This window comes from Panthera pardus, unplaced genomic scaffold, assembly GCF_024362965.1.
Source record: "Panthera pardus isolate Hobbes unplaced genomic scaffold, ASM2436296v1 HiC_scaffold_20, whole genome shotgun sequence".
Classification (NCBI taxonomy): domain Eukaryota; kingdom Metazoa; phylum Chordata; class Mammalia; order Carnivora; family Felidae; genus Panthera; species Panthera pardus.
The window spans coordinates 39,419,330-39,434,941 of record NW_026526766.1 but is presented as its reverse complement, the minus strand read 5'-3'; the positions used below and the strand labels follow the sequence as shown (position 1 = coordinate 39,434,941).

The window sequence follows — 15,612 nt, the reverse complement described above, 5'->3', positions numbered from 1 at the left end:
GTTAAGGACTTTAGAACATGTTCATTTTGTGGAGACCTGTTCCTTTGACGATATTTGGGCGTAGCTCAGAAGGCAGAAAGTAATGCTGGAAAAGTAAGGTCATTTACATTTTTTTCACTTTGAAAATTGCCCTCCTAAGTCCTTAGGAACAACGTTATGACATAAAATACTGGCTTTACACATTTTTGAGAACACGATTTATATAATTTTAAACCAGACGGTCAAATGGAAAAGCAGAGAGACCGAACAGACTTACCTGGGGGCAGTTTTCATCGCCGCCCAGCCAACTAACCGCTGGCGAACTCACTAAATACCTTAGCCCAGAGTTGTTATTTGAAGCAGTATTTTAAACCTCCGAAGGTGTCGGACAGTTGACTTCAGCTTTTTGGAGGCAGTGTCACCATTGGTAATTGATAACCATTTTCTTTGACATTGGCAAAAAAAAAAAAAACAAAAAAAAAAACACCACAACAAAAAAACTAAACAGTTAAAGAAGTGTCGCCAGGTCTTAGGTGTGTTACACTTATTTTAAAAAATCCAATATCACGGTGATGCATTTTTATAATGGACAAATGATTAAGATTTCAATTGTATGACAATTAGAAGCCATTGTGATTGGAAAGGACTAAGGCATTCATAAATTGTGAATGAAGATGAAAACAATGATAAGGCTTATTCAGTGATTGGATACAGTCCTGTAGCTTTTTGGCTGACACATTTTTTATTGTTTATATTTTGTTTGGCATCTGAGTATGATTAACTTAGATATGGCTATTTTCAGCAAGTAACGTGCACTTTAATTTCACAAAACTGGAAAAATGAGTTGCTGAGCTATTTGTATTTTAAAGCTATGAATAAAAGCTAATAAATATGATGATGAAACTGTTTCAGGTATAGCGAATTGCCTTCAGTTGTAAAAGTTACCTTTCATATTACCCATCAGCAGGATTTTTTTTTCTCCTAGTAAACCATGTTCATTTGATATTATTTTTACATTATTGAAGCATAGCTCCATTGAAACAAATTGAGGTAAGCTTTTTTGCTTACAAAGTACCACATCCCTTATTCTCACCTGTAAAAGATTGCTTTTCTATATAAATTTAGATTTCTAGCATCAGTTGCTCAGAAACATTGCTAGCGATTACATTGCATTTTTGATTTCCTCTAAATATCATTGTAAAGTCACTAGCTTTAACTTAATTCCTGTACATTGGAGATAACATTGCAGCTTCGTGACATATGGAATATTAGGAGCATATATAGCATAATCATTCAGCTCTCACATTAGTATTCAAGAACACATACTTACCAACGCTAATTCATGATGACTAATATTCTCTACTGTTTTAGTAATGTAAATCTAGGTTGACGTATTAAAACTGTTTTTGGGATTGAAGGCCTATACTACAGAAGGGATTGTAGCTTTCACATTCTCACTTAATTAATATCTCTGTGACTTTATAGGTAATGTGGGGTGTTACAAAAGTAAGAGCACATTAACAGTGCAACTTTTATATCAGACCAGTAGTTTAGTTTTGTATGATAGGAATCTAATGGCTAGAGCAAAATGTTTTTTAGGATGTATAAATACAGAATAGAGAAACATTCTTAACTGGTTGAAAACTTTACAAAGTGTCTCAGTTGTTGCAATAAAGTGTCTAGGTTTTAGAAAGAATTTTAATTCAAAAGGAGCTACAGTTAAAGTTGCTATTTAGCAACGTGTGATGTAAAAGTGTCAGTAGATTGATATAAATCAGTATTTCTACCTCAGTTAAATCAGACATAAAAGGAAAATTAAGAACCATCATGTATGATTTAATATTTTGCTTTTTCTAAAAATAATGTAAACCCTTAATAAAACTTTCACCTGCCATGATTGCATTGACTTTTAAAATTTCATTGTCGGTCAAGTTCTTCAGGTACATAGCTTTAATGGTTTATTATTATATAGCAATGCTCCAAGAAGATCTAGTATTTATTCTTCCACCTCTATATTGATCTAATTTTCCATCCGTTTCATGGAAACCATTGTTTCTGTGAAGAAGAATAAATATTTCTGGTGGAATTAAGATTGTTTACTTTTATATTTGAAATTTGTAACTTGGTTATTTTATCAATTTAGATCAATTAAAAGAAGTTTTAGAAGAGAAATGTCAGTGAATTTTGATAAAAATTCTGAAAGGGCAGGGTGGCATATTACCTTAGTATAGAGCCATTCGATCTTAAACCACTCAGATGCTCAGCTGAAGAAAAAACTTTCATAATTGTTTAGTAAAGTGTTATTGTGATAAACTATTCATTAGGGCATTTGAATGCCTTAATCACTTCTTTTTTTTTTTTTTTTTTCTTTTTTGGATGAAGACAGTTACTATGTTCCATATTCATGTCACTCAAAATGACTAAAAATATATTGCAACTCATTGTTAGAAAACAGTCACACTTGAGAGATGACATTTTAGGTATGTTAATACAGAAATATATGTGACTTATAACAAACCTCTACTTACCATTTTTTTTGTTTTTTTTGGAGGTTATGTCTCCATGTTAAGTGTTTCACTTGAAAGGAGTCCACAGAATGCTAAAGCCCTGAAAGATGTTTATAAGGCAAGTTTGTGGAGGGAGGAAGTTTACTATTTCTAGTTATCAATAAGAAAAAAAGTGTGTTTTAAAAACATTACTTGGCAACATTGGCAACAAACTCAAGACAAACTTAAAAAAACCAGCATTGTTTTGCGTGCATTTGCTAAGAAAGTCCAAATTCAGTCCTCAGATGTGCATTTTGATTGTGTAAAATAATTTATTAACATTTTGAGATTTGTGACATGACAGATGATTTGAAACTCAAACAGATTTAGTAAAAACTATGTTTGATGTCTCTATAAGAAAATGAAATGTCACTGAACATAGTACTTAAGGATGTAAGCACTTAAGAGTTACCCCACCGCTTAATAATATCTGTTAAAATAATACAGCTTTTTAAAAAGTGGGGCAAGGGTAAAACACCGGGACAGAGCTCCCTCCCAGCCCCATGTACCCTTTACATTCTCAACTCTTTGGCTGATGAGTACATATGTATGTTTTTTAATCATATCCATAAATCATAGTAGAAGTCAGATTATAGGAAGTGAGTTCCCAAAGCATGTTTAAGTCCACATTTCCTTGAACAGGGCTTCCTTTGCATTATGTCTAAGGGGGATAAGCAAAGTTTTTGTAGTTACAGTGAAGACTGAAAGCATGGCCTCAGAAAGTATATGGAGATAGGGAGGTCTTATCATGGGCTGTGGTTGCTGTTAGCAGGACTGTTCCCACACAAAGAACAGATTGTGGTTTAACTCTTTCCATGGCCTAGTTTAATGTGCTCGCATAGTAACCGAATTGTTCAAATCTCTGCTGGAAACTACTGATCAGTTTAATGATTTCCTCCATGGCATTTGGTTATGCCTCACGCTGTGATGTAATCATCTGCCTTCTGTATTGTTATAGAATTTTGATTTATACTCATTCTGCCGTAGGAACGCTTTACAGCAATATGTTACAGCCCTTGATAACTGCATTATTGATTGGATGGGACATACATACACCTTTTCCGTATGGGAAGTGCAGGCTGTGAACATACCGCGGTCTTTAGCATTGGAAACCTGAATTTCATCTTCAAAATGGATTCAAAACTATATGGGATTTTTGGGGGGACACCTTCTTTGTTAGAGTGGCATCAGTGGCACTTTCTTCATCTTTAACCCTCCTGCAATTCATCCGTCTGCTGGTTAGATAGAGAATTTATTTCACATAGTTCAGGGTGACTAGCACCAGCACATACTACGTTGGGATATGATAGGGTAGAGAAAGTTATTTTCTGGTTGGGGTGACATACAGTCAGTGTGACCAGAAAAGTGGCCGCAGCGGAAGTTCTTATTTGCTTCAGATCTTGGTTTATTGCATTCATGCAGAATGTGTGCACAGGGGGTTAGCTCTTTCTCTGAGCAGTAAATAGGCCTAAGCTTATGAGACAGGTTTTACCTATGGCAGGAAGTAATGAAACGCTAACTGCTTTGGGAAGTCACTTGAAATATCTGTAGGTGAAGATTATCTGCCATTCCTCACTGCCTCCCTCCCTTAAAAAAGGCTTAGATGGAACAGGCAGGAAAAATGCAGAACCCTAAGGTAGACCACTTAATTCAAAAGGCAGGATACTGTACAGTCGATACACGTGCAGCTTCCCAAGCCACGCATACACTCACCCACAGTCCTGCCGGAGAATTCACATGCGTAGCAAATGCATTGTATTGATTCCACAAAAGCAGTAAGTGACCAGCGGTGCACTCCCGGTGTCACCCTGCCACTGCATGCAGAGACACAAAGCATGTAAAGTTGGTGCCAAGTTGCCATTTTTCATTGTTCACCTCAGATGGATTTTTAAGGGGTTTAGAATAATTGCCATACTCCTGTGATCGGTTAACAAATTAACCGACTCTGTGGGGCTTCGGATTCTGTAGGAAAGCTGCCGGAAGAACCTTCATATAATTTTTGTTTGCAACTTTAGAAACTTTTGCTGAAAAGCGAAAGAGCGTGTCTCTGTGTCTATGAGAGAATAGAGTGAGAATGCGTGTGTGTGTGTGTGTGTGTGTGTGTGTGTGTGTGTGTGTGTGTGTGTGGAGGTTAGTGTTGGTGGTGGAGGGGAGAGAACGCACTGCTCAAAGTATGGAAACCTTCTGTTCAGGACACTGATACGACAAGCTGTGTCCTTTGCCCACTTTCCCTCACTGTATACCGGTTTCTCTAGTTACCACTCTTGGAATGGTGCTGTTTCAGTGTTGGAATGTTGGACGTTTGATAAGAAAATGGATCAAGTTTAATGGCGCATGCTCTTTGAGCCACCAGCAGCCTCTTGCTGAGAGCATGCTCCAAAAGCGGGAACTGTGTGGCATTACACTGAGCATCTATATGCTTTGTGTTTCTGTGCCACAGAGAAGAGAAATGAACTGTGGCATCGCTCCTGCCTTCTGAACAGCTCTGCTCCGATTAAAAAAAAAAAAAAAATCTCACTGTGTTCTTTGTAAAATGGTACTGCTTAGCGTTAGTTGGTCAATCAAATATTTAGATATTAAATTAGGTGCCAAGCACCTTGGTTTACTTACGTTTTAAAGAATGTAGGATGCATGGTGGGAATGAGGGGGATGGGCCAGAGTGGAAATACAAATATAAATCTTATTTTCTTTTTAGGAGGCAGAATCAACCTGTAAGTTTTGGTGGAAAAGGGGTTGCTTGTCATACTTTATTTTCTTCTTGTCTTGCTATTTTGATAATTTTAAATAAGAAAAAAATGTTATTTTTATGCCTAACTTTTTGTAGTGCTTGGGAATGGATTGTAGTTTTTTTTTTTTTTTTTTGAGCCTTTGCAATGAAACTGACTGTGTATGTATTCTCCCCTGACCCCCCCCACCCCCATCTTCCACAGGATGAATTTCACCCATTCATCGAGGCACTACTCCCACACGTCCGTGCAATCGCCTACACTTGGTTCAACCTGCAGGCTCGGAAACGCAAGTACTTTAAAAAGCATGAGAAGCGAATGTCAAAGGATGAAGAAAGAGCAGTCAAAGATGAGCTTCTCAGTGAAAAGCCTGAAATCAAACAGAAGTGGGCATCCAGGCTCCTGGCCAAACTGCGCAAAGACATCCGCCAGGAGTACCGAGAGGACTTTGTGCTCACCGTGACTGGCAAGAAGCACCCGTGCTGTGTCTTATCCAATCCCGACCAGAAGGGTAAGATCAGGAGAATCGACTGCCTGCGACAGGCAGACAAAGTCTGGCGTCTGGATCTAGTCATGGTGATCCTGTTCAAAGGCATCCCCTTGGAAAGTACCGATGGAGAGCGGCTCATGAAATCCCCACATTGCACAAACCCAGCACTTTGTGTCCAGCCACATCATATCACAGTATCAGTTAAGGAGCTTGATTTGTTTTTGGCATACTACGTGCAGGAGCAAGGTAGGAGCAGATCGTTCTTTCTTGTAGCTCGGCAAACACTGCTCACAAACCCCATATGCGGAGTATCTGGCTTGGGTTAGATGGTCCTCGAGGCCCCTAGACCTCCTTCACCCACTCTGGCTACTCCCATGCCCACGGCCACGTGCAAGCCGTGGAAATAGACATGGAGCTTTCGTACCTGGATAGGCGTGGATGTCTTACAAAAGACCACAAAGAGATGCATTTTCAAATGTCTTTGAAAGCATATACCTTTTCAAAGACGCAGACTAGTCTGCAAAAGATAGTTAATTACGATTCACTTTTTGTCCTCGGCAACATTCCTTGCATGCAGTCATCTTTTCTCAGTTGGAAAATGTAAATTTATTTATGAAGAGTCAAACCCGCTTTTTAAAAATCTCAGTATAGCCTCCTAACTAGCGTGGTAGACGAACTTTATTTACGAATCTAGTCCTATTGCACCGAAAATAGAATTAACATTTCCTATTACAAAATGCCCAAGGTAGCATTTGTCTATCAGAAAGTGTATCTTACGTAGAGCTAGATTTATTTAATTTAAATATTTCTATCAACACCTACTTCTGATTGTGTAATAATAGTCGCTGTCGATGGAATGGATTGTAGTTCTTGTTTAAATAATTTACATTATAATATTTCCCCAGCGTGACTTGGGAAGACTTAGTATCATTAGTTTACTTGAATGTGAATTTATCAAACTTACCGAGGAGAAAAGGTGTAGCCCTCCTGACAGAACAAAAACAGAAAGTGGACTGGTTACACTGGTTTAAAATAAATCTCAAAAAGAATGTGGAAACCACATACCATACCTATTAAAAAAATACTTGGTAAAGAGGGTGGTGTAAATGTTGCCCGGATGAGTCAAAAATAGGTGAGATTTTTGCTGAACGTATTTTTGAGTTCATGAAATGTGTCTTTATTATTTTTTATTTTTCTTAGTATGCCTTTCCTTAAATAGTGAGAGTTGCTCTTCTTCAAATACATGTGTCAAGATACAGATTTCCACGTATTAGCAACAGTCCGTAGTAAAACATCATTTTAAAAAGCAGCATACCAAAAGTGGACTGAGGTTGGATTTGTCACAGATGGTGGGTCATTTCCTACCTCGGCCTGGTGGGAGGGAGGCGGATAGCGGTGGCTGACGGGTATCTGATGTTCGTCATACAAATGTGGGATTCAAGAAATCGGTCTGAACTTTATTACTGTCCAAGAAAATAAAATATCAGGGTTATAGTCGTTTGGCTCAGAAATCTAGATACTTATCATGTGCTTTTTGTCTTTATAATTCCTTGATACAGTTTTAGAGATAATGCTTAAACGTCATTGAAGAATGTCTAGTTTGATTTTAAATAATATGCTGGACAACACATATTTGGAACGTTTGCTATTTTTCTCTTGGAAACACCGCATTTACCATTTCCGTGCATTTAAGGATTAAAGTCCAAGCACTGATGGTTTAGGGAAAACTCTGTTTTCACCCTGTGTGTCCTAAAATCCAAGGCCATTAACACACGACACTTAATTTGACTGACAGCTGTCTAGGAGGTGACCTCGGAAGGTGGGCTACGTATGTGCGTTGGACTGTAGAGTGTGTTGTACGTGAATTGTGAAAGTCAAGGCTGGAAGTAAAGTTTTAAAAAGTGGGTCATGCAACTTTGTAGTGCAGGGAGGGAAGATTCACTGCTGCTCATACTCTGACTTGCTGGAAGGCTAGTCCTGGAGGTGTGCACGTATGTACATTCCCTCCCGGGGCAGGCAGCCAACTCTCTTGGTTGATGAACTGACAATAAAGAACACATCCTTTGGATTTGTGAAGATAGATCGAAGAAAGAAAACCGCAGAAATGCCTTCTGCTTTGCACCATGGGTCCTAATAATCACGAAGTTTTAAAAACAACTCTCGGAGACCATGTTTTCAGATAAGACACTGATTTTGTTGTTGTTCTAAGTTATCTGTCATAGAAAGCTTTCGTTATTTTACCCCGTACGTCTATTCTGTATCCTCTCCTATCTGCCAGCGCAGCATCTCTTCTTAACATCTGTTGGCTCTTTCTTTGAAAAAGTCACATCAGGATGCTTTTGCGTTTTCCTTTTTTTCCAAATTTGCATCTTTTTATTTTCTTGGTTTATTTTTTGGTCAAATGTAGGTTAATTGTGTTGGGTCGCAGTACAATTGATTGAAGAAGGCATTTACAAAGATAAGTCTGCAGTCAATCAAAGTGCTGCGTATCTCCCATCATGACTCTTTATTCCTCCTTTAAGTACATGAAAACCCACTTAAGTCTGTTTTATAAATCAGGCAAAGAAGTATGAAGAAAGACATGAAAGAAAAATAGGAAAAGAAAACTGTAATGTTTACAGTAGAATGAGCAATGAAATTACCTTTCTCCCCCCCCCCCTTTTTTCTCTGTCTCCCCACTTCTAAGCGACTGGGAGGAAAACACGAGAAAGAACAGAGAGAATGCCAAAGATGGTTGCCACTGGCACCAGGATTGGCATCAGACCCTCTTTGTTTAGCTCAGGATGCCTGTGATTTGTTAGTTGGCATCCGCATTGCAGTGTGGAGTGATGTTACAATATATTGACAATTTCCAGATCTAGAAATGTCAATAGTCCTCTTGGTTATTTATACAAGATCACAAGCTGCATCTCTTTTGGAGGATGAAATAAAGACCAACATATAATAAAGTTCCATTGTTGGCCAACTTCCTATGCTTTTCTTTTTCCCTCTTTCTCTTTTGGTTCAACCCACACTTCTTTTTTTTTCCCCCCCTCATGCCCAGCAGCCTCATGTTTTTTGAAATGTGGAAAGTTCCTAGAGCTTTGACACAAGCCATAGTACTACATCTGCATCTGATATGGTTTTGGGAAAACTTGATGCATTTTGAAATCATTTTTGATGTGTAGTGCATTAGACCTTCGCATCACATGGCCACAAGGCAGTATTTTCTTTAAGGCTAAATCTCTTTGTTATTCAGCCTCTTCTACGCATATAGCCCGGTTGACCGCAATTTAGTCCATTTGTTCTATTTCTCTACATTAGTAAAGGGTCGTGTTCGATCCAGTCGTTTGTAAAATTGTATAAGCCCCTCACTTTACCTAAAATGTACACATCATGGGGGAGTAACTGCGTTTAAATCCATAAAATCATTTGACGCTATTGATTCAGAGAGCTGCGCTTCGGCTGTTTCGTTGCTACAAGAACCGCCATTTTGTTTGTGAAGTGCCAGGCGAGGGGGAAAAAAAAGGCAGACACTGTGCTTGATGCCAATAATGGTTGCCAGTGGCACCGAGGTTGGCATCAGACCCTCTTTGTCTAGTTGCTGAATGCCTTTGATTCGTTGGTTGGCATCCGCATTGCAGTGGGCACACTGGAAAGTTTTTGACAATCCCTGAATGAAAGCTGCTTGCTTGTTTGCTGCAGCAAACCTTAGCTAATATAAAACCCTTCCTTTTTATTTTTTAGGTGTTTTTTTTTTTTTTTTTAAAGCCTGGGAGAGATTAAAGGGAAAAATAGCTCTAAAGTGGCCTCCATTTTCCCAAAGATGTTAAAGATGTCCAGTGATTCTGGGGCAGGTGGTAACTATTCCCCATCTTGTCTTTGTGATTGCATCCGTGAAAGCAAAACAAAACAAAACAAAAACCAGGCAAGCCTTGCACAGGACACCTTACTGGGACAGAAGTGGGCTGTACGATGCGGGGTGTGCAGTGAGGGTGTGGAGGGCCAGCTGAATGGAGTGATATATAATGCATTCATTATGACTGAGTATTGCTTTCTGTCACATCACTGCTTATTTCTTATGCAAGTTTTAGTTCCTTCAGTTTCTGCCCTTCCAAATTTTGTAGTAACATGTTGAGAGGATCTAACTTTTCTTTCTAGTTAGCAGTGTGTAACAGTGTAAATGTTAAAAAAAAAAAATAAGCAAATCTTAATGAGGAAACCTATGTGCTAAGGTCTGATACAAATCGTTCATGGCTGAATTTCCCAATTCTGCCTCAAAAGGTTGCCAGATTCTCAGTGCACAATTCTGCACACCAGGAAAAGCAACCAAAGGGCTGAAATAATTTTGGTTGAAGTTTCCTAGATAGTTAGCATTACTGCCACTTTCCCGTTAACCACCGTTATCTCGTTAATTAATAAGAAGGATTAGCAGTTCTACCCAAAGGGCTGCAGGGAAGGAAGTCTGGCCTATGGGAGGCCTTGGGTCCAGGCTGTGTCCCGGATGAAGGGGGAACAGGCTGGGTTGGGTGGGGGAACTGGGCTTTCTCTGAGGCAGGAAGAGGTCAGAACATACTAAGAAGTTTAAGGATCTCAAGAGATAGTAACTGTTGTCCTGAGTTTAACAGGTTAGAGTTTAAACTAAGTCAGCCTAACTGATTTTTGGACTCTCCTTTGCACTCTTATTAAACCTGTTTCGGATACTGAAGAGAGGCCAGGAACTTCATGGCTCTCATCAAAGCGGGGTTTCCTTTAGCCTCGTGGAGCCCTTAAAATCATGGTCCGTTGCTGGATGGCAACTTTTGTTGTGTTATTGTTAAGTGTTGTGATCATTAAAGTACGTTTGGAAGTTGTGAAAAATGTGACTTGTTTACATCATTATTATTGTTTTTGAAATAGAATCCTTCCCGGTTGTCACATATCATTAGCGAGGAAGCAAATGCGAAGAATTATTTTCCTCCCTCAGTTACTGACTTTTAGAATCCTTTTGGGTAACAATTATTTCTTTATGAAAAGCTTAAGTAGATAATGGTTTGCAAGTTGACAGCGTGTTTTAACATTTTAATAAATTTCACTTCATTTGCAGGTATTTCCCATTATGGGGAAAACTAAGCTTTTATACTGTGTTACGAGTAGGCTGCTCTCTAGGATGATTTGGCGTGCTTGCATTGCGAAGTGCTCAGAGAGCGTAAAGTTGGTGTGCATGTTTGACTTAGGGGAACACTGCTAAGTTTTCCCATCTAGCATCCTGTCCTTGACTGAACTCATGAACTGCAGTGCACATTTGTTTGCATTCTGGCTCACACACAATTCACCAGATAAAGAATGGCTCTTACTGGCATGCCTAGCTCCTAGGCTTAATGAGACCTTTGTGGGAACATATATTGTAAGATAAGATACTTAGCAATTTTCTCACTGATAAGAAGAAAACACAGTCTAAGGGGCCAGAAGTTCACCCTCCATGCCATGATGTCCCCGCCATAAGAGAGCTCTGCTAGACAATTCAAGAGTTAAACTCAGAGGCCCCAGTTGCCAGCTGGGAAAGCTTGGCATCTGTGTTCTGATATGGCAAACTAAGCTCTTGCATTGCTGTTAATATGATTTCACTTTTCAAAGGGAAAGGGGAGGGGGAGAGAGAGACAGTGAGAGAGAGAGAGAGAGAGAGAGAGAGAGAGGAGAGGCTCGTTTGTTACATCCATTATGATTTTCAAATATTAAAAAAAAATAACAGTGACCCACTTTCTGGAGGCAGCGAAGGTAGGGAAAATATCCTACCGACAGCATTAGACATCCCACACACCTTCTGCCCTCCCCGCCCTCCCCCATATGCACAGCAGTACACATTTTATAATAAAAAATATTCATCTAGATTATGGGTTTGGATCTGCAAATTCAGTGCACTATGCCTCTTGAGTGGTAAAATGACTCTGTATGTAAAAGAACCGAAATGCTGTTCATTATTCAGGAATAACGGTAATTTGGGGGGAGATGTGACTCCTTCCCAAGGGTGACTCCTCGACAGATTCAGTGTGTGCCTTGGAGCTTGGGCAGGAGCCATTTAGGGAGGACACCTATGGCCACTGCTTTAAGTTCTTTAAAGTTGCTGTTTTCTAGCGTGGTGTGGGGGAGTGTTTCCACACGTCGAGGTAACATAGATTGGGTAGGATTTCTTATTTACTAAGTTGTTTTTCCTTAAAGTTGGAACTTGGGAGGGAATTGCCAAAAGGAAATTAAAGTTTTAATCCTTCCATTAACTTTTTCCTTTCACATGTGGCATTTCAGTCTGAAACGCTCCAAGATATCTGACTTAGTAAAGCCTTTCTCCTCATAAACGTTCACTGTGCCTGACTGGACTGAAACACTGGATCAATGGGGTTAAAAAACCTCTGTCACGACACTCTTTTACCCTTGCCATCTCTGCCGACCTGTTAGGATTTCAGCACCTGAAGAGGGAGGGGCCCAGCGCACGGCTGAGTCAGAATTCTCTGGAATTCGTAGAAGTGGAGATAAGTAAGTTTTCCTTTCTGTCATCCCAGTGGCTTGTATGATAACTGACTTTACAGTGAAGGGAATAATTACCGCTTTGTTGGAAGCTTAGGGCTGCAGAGAGTGGAGATAGCGGAGGAAAACCTTATTGAAATGGGAGATTGTTCAATATCAGAAATCGTGGGCAGAGGCAAGGGTGATGCCCAGCTTCTCGGTAGGGATTTCTGCTTGGGGAAGGATAGCATTTTCTATGTGCCGTGGCGGAGCAAGTGACCAGCCACACGTAATGTTCTAAGCAAAGTTTCCAGCTTTTTCCCCCTCCATCCTTGTGGGGGAGGAATAATTTTAGAAGTCTCAAGGACTGGTGGTTATGTGATGGGAAACTGGGGTTCTTAACAGCAGCGTGCCTCAGCGCCAAGCACAGCAAGAGGGGAACTTCCTCTGAATCATGCATGCTTTCCTGTGGCCACACGGTACGTCGTCCCGTTGTAGAGAGCGTTCTTGGGCCCTTGAACTCTAATTATGTGATGTGGTTAATTTAACTGAATTCGGTTGTGAGGATTTGGCATCGAGCATAAATCATCAGACGGCGAGGACCTTGTGAAGTCCGTGTAGTGAGGAGTGAGTCTGTGGGATTAGCTTGTGTTAGACTGAACGGTACAGGATGTGAGGCTAATGGGACTTGAATGGTTGGGCTTTTGGTTGTTATATTATTCAGAAAATTGGAAGAAATGGCTAGCAATTAACCAATGAGGTGGAAAGACCTTGAGGCTGAATTGAAGGCCACACATCGAAAAAAAAAAAAGTCCTCAAAATTTACATCAAGCAGTGTTCTAAGATAGGAATGCAAACTATTCCTGTGCATAAATATATTGTTTATAATAAAACACTTAGGAACACATATTCTCTCTTTTATGATGATAGTTTAAACAGGACAGCGTTGATGAATCACAGACAAATTAAAGAACTCTGAATAAGGACTATATAATTGAAAATATGGGGTGATGGATGAAGTAATTTTACTAGCTGAGAGTTGCCTGGAGGTTGTATATTTTCAGAATCCCATTTTAAGGCAGTTCGGAGCATGTAGTAAGTTCTGGATGAGGCACAAATCATTTGAAAATGGGATTTGTTTAAACAAGTGCAAAAAAGAAAGTAAGAATTGCCTTTGGAAAAAAAAAGTCTTTATTCTAAGTCTGTGCAGTTTAAAATTTGGGGTTGGATTTAACTCCGTTTCTCAAAATAGAAAATCTAATACATAGGATTCAGTTGAATTTTAAGATACACATATCTCCCACGAAACTACACAAAAGCCTTTAATAGGAATCAGTTAATACGAAGTGACACTAATTTATATTCTGATGCTGAATGAAGCTGAAGATTTCTTTAAAAACTTGGGTTTTCCAAAGCACACTTTGAAAAAAAAATGCGTGGAAAAAATGTGTCGCTGTTAACAGGGAATGGCAGAGCTCAGGACAAAAATCTAATCATGAGCACAGATGTTAAGAAAGTTATTTGAAATAGGGTGCATTCTGTAATTCACGTGAGGAGGGGATTACATTTATGCCTATGTTAATAACACGAGTATGTCAATACCCAGTCTATACCCCTCTATTAGTGAAATCTAAAGTGTGAAAAATGTTCCTGCTTAGGACAACTTGTATTTTATTATTCTGACATCTGCAGTTTCTGGATGGATTACCTTAAATTTGCTATGCTATGTTAAAAGCCTTGTTTTATGAGGTCGGTCTCAGCTTCTGGCCTTGGTGTCAGGAACCCTGCTACGTGATGCAACTTGCCTTGTTAGGTTTAATTGACCAAAGCTGATGTGTTAAAACAATTCATTTGTGCTGTAACTTATGCCCTGGCTAAGTTGCTACCTGAATCCTTTGACCTTGACTTGTCTGGGTCACGAAATGGCTGCAAGCTGTTTGACCTTTCTATTGTGCAGTAATGTCACTGTTTCCTCTTATTCTTTTATGGTAATAGCTGACAAAAAGCCCCAGCCCTGACTTTACACCCCAGTGGATTCGAGGCGTCCCTCTGCAGTAGCCATGTCTTCTGTTTGACATGGTCTGGCTGTAGAAGTGACTTTCTTTTGTTTGCTGACAGTGATGGGGACAAATTTGCAGCCCTCCTTGCTGCAAGAGTTGGGGGATAGTATTCTGGCATTTGGAGGGATTTGAATTCCTTCTGCTTAGATTTTCAGTTTCCGTGTTTTATGATGATGCACATCACAGTTTCCTTTCCCCCACTCTTCTGGGGTCGACTTTTCAGCTTTTTATATTTATGATTTCCTTAATAATCGCTTTTCAACATTTTCAGCTGTTACAATAAAAATATTTTATTGTCATTGCATAGGGTAAAAGTGATAGATTTATTTATGCTTTTGGGTACCAATATATAAGTCCTAAAACAACTGACTTCTAAACTTCCCCATGTAAATCTTTGTCCAGCATTGGAAAAAGCCTCCTACTAACCATGCAGGACAAGCCACAATTTTCCGGAAATCAGAGTGATGTTGTAACTTTACGTGTTCCATCTTATAACTCAGAGTGTATGGTTTTAGGGGAAGCCTATTCTTTGTGACTTAAATAGCTTAAGTTCCAATACATGGTAGCGAACCATTAGTCGATGGGAAGTTTTTATTTCTGTGGGGACTTTTGCCAGCATGTGAAATTGAATATTTATTTTAATGAACATAAAAATTGTCTTTGTATTCTTCACGAAGATCCGTAGGCAAAAATGGAGTTTTACCTCTGTTCTCTTCTGAAGCAGTGAAATAATTTTATTTTTAAAATATTGGAAATGCCTTCTAAAATGCTAAAACACAGATATTTTTATCCTACCAAATTTTTCTTTGCCAAATATGACACTGTAGTTCATGATTTTTCCTATATTTGCCAGATTAAATATTTAAAATCCAAGCTGTTACATTTTATTTTTAAATTATTAGAGGAAAAAAGGAAGTTTAAGTTAGAATGTGCATTTCCTTACTTGCACGCCGCATGCTGTTTATACATGTGTGTGGATACGCTGACAGATGAGAGACAATGTGGTACAGACACTAGAACCTTGGGAAAAAGCACTAGATTTTTCTATTCCCATTTAAAAAAATAACTGAAATGGCAGGTGAGAGGATGTTACTTTTTCTTTTCTTTTCTTTTCTTTTCTTTTTTGTTAGGTGACTGTTGTTTGAAACTATTTTTCCCCCAGGAATGTTCACAAGATCAAGGAATTTAAATGCTTCTCAGCATTAATTGTGTTGATAATCCAGCATCCCAGGGGTTCGAGGAAGAAGGGTGAACGAAATACACTGAATCTGGTTTTACTCAGTAGCGTTAGTTTTTCTCTGTTCTGTAAAACCCAGTCTAGACTCAAAGACATGTCTCTTGGCTTTCTTTTC

At 39.1% G+C, this 15,612-nt stretch overlaps 1 protein-coding gene across 12 annotated transcripts in view; it reads left to right on the top strand.

Annotated features, from left to right (window-relative positions):
• The window catches only part of NFIB (nuclear factor I B), a 450,264-nt gene that overhangs the window by 212,077 nt on the left and 222,575 nt on the right, over positions 1-15,612 (top strand). For 11 of the 12 annotated variants that reach the window (XM_019415476.2, XM_019415480.2, XM_019415485.2 and 8 more), the window contains exon 2: positions 5,456-5,987. In XM_019415476.2, coding sequence (XP_019271021.1) covers positions 5,456-5,987 — 532 coding nt within the window. Of the gene's footprint in view, positions 1-5,043; positions 5,062-5,455; positions 5,988-15,612 lie in introns of those variants that run through there. The other variant, XM_019415483.2, reaches the window with a different exon arrangement.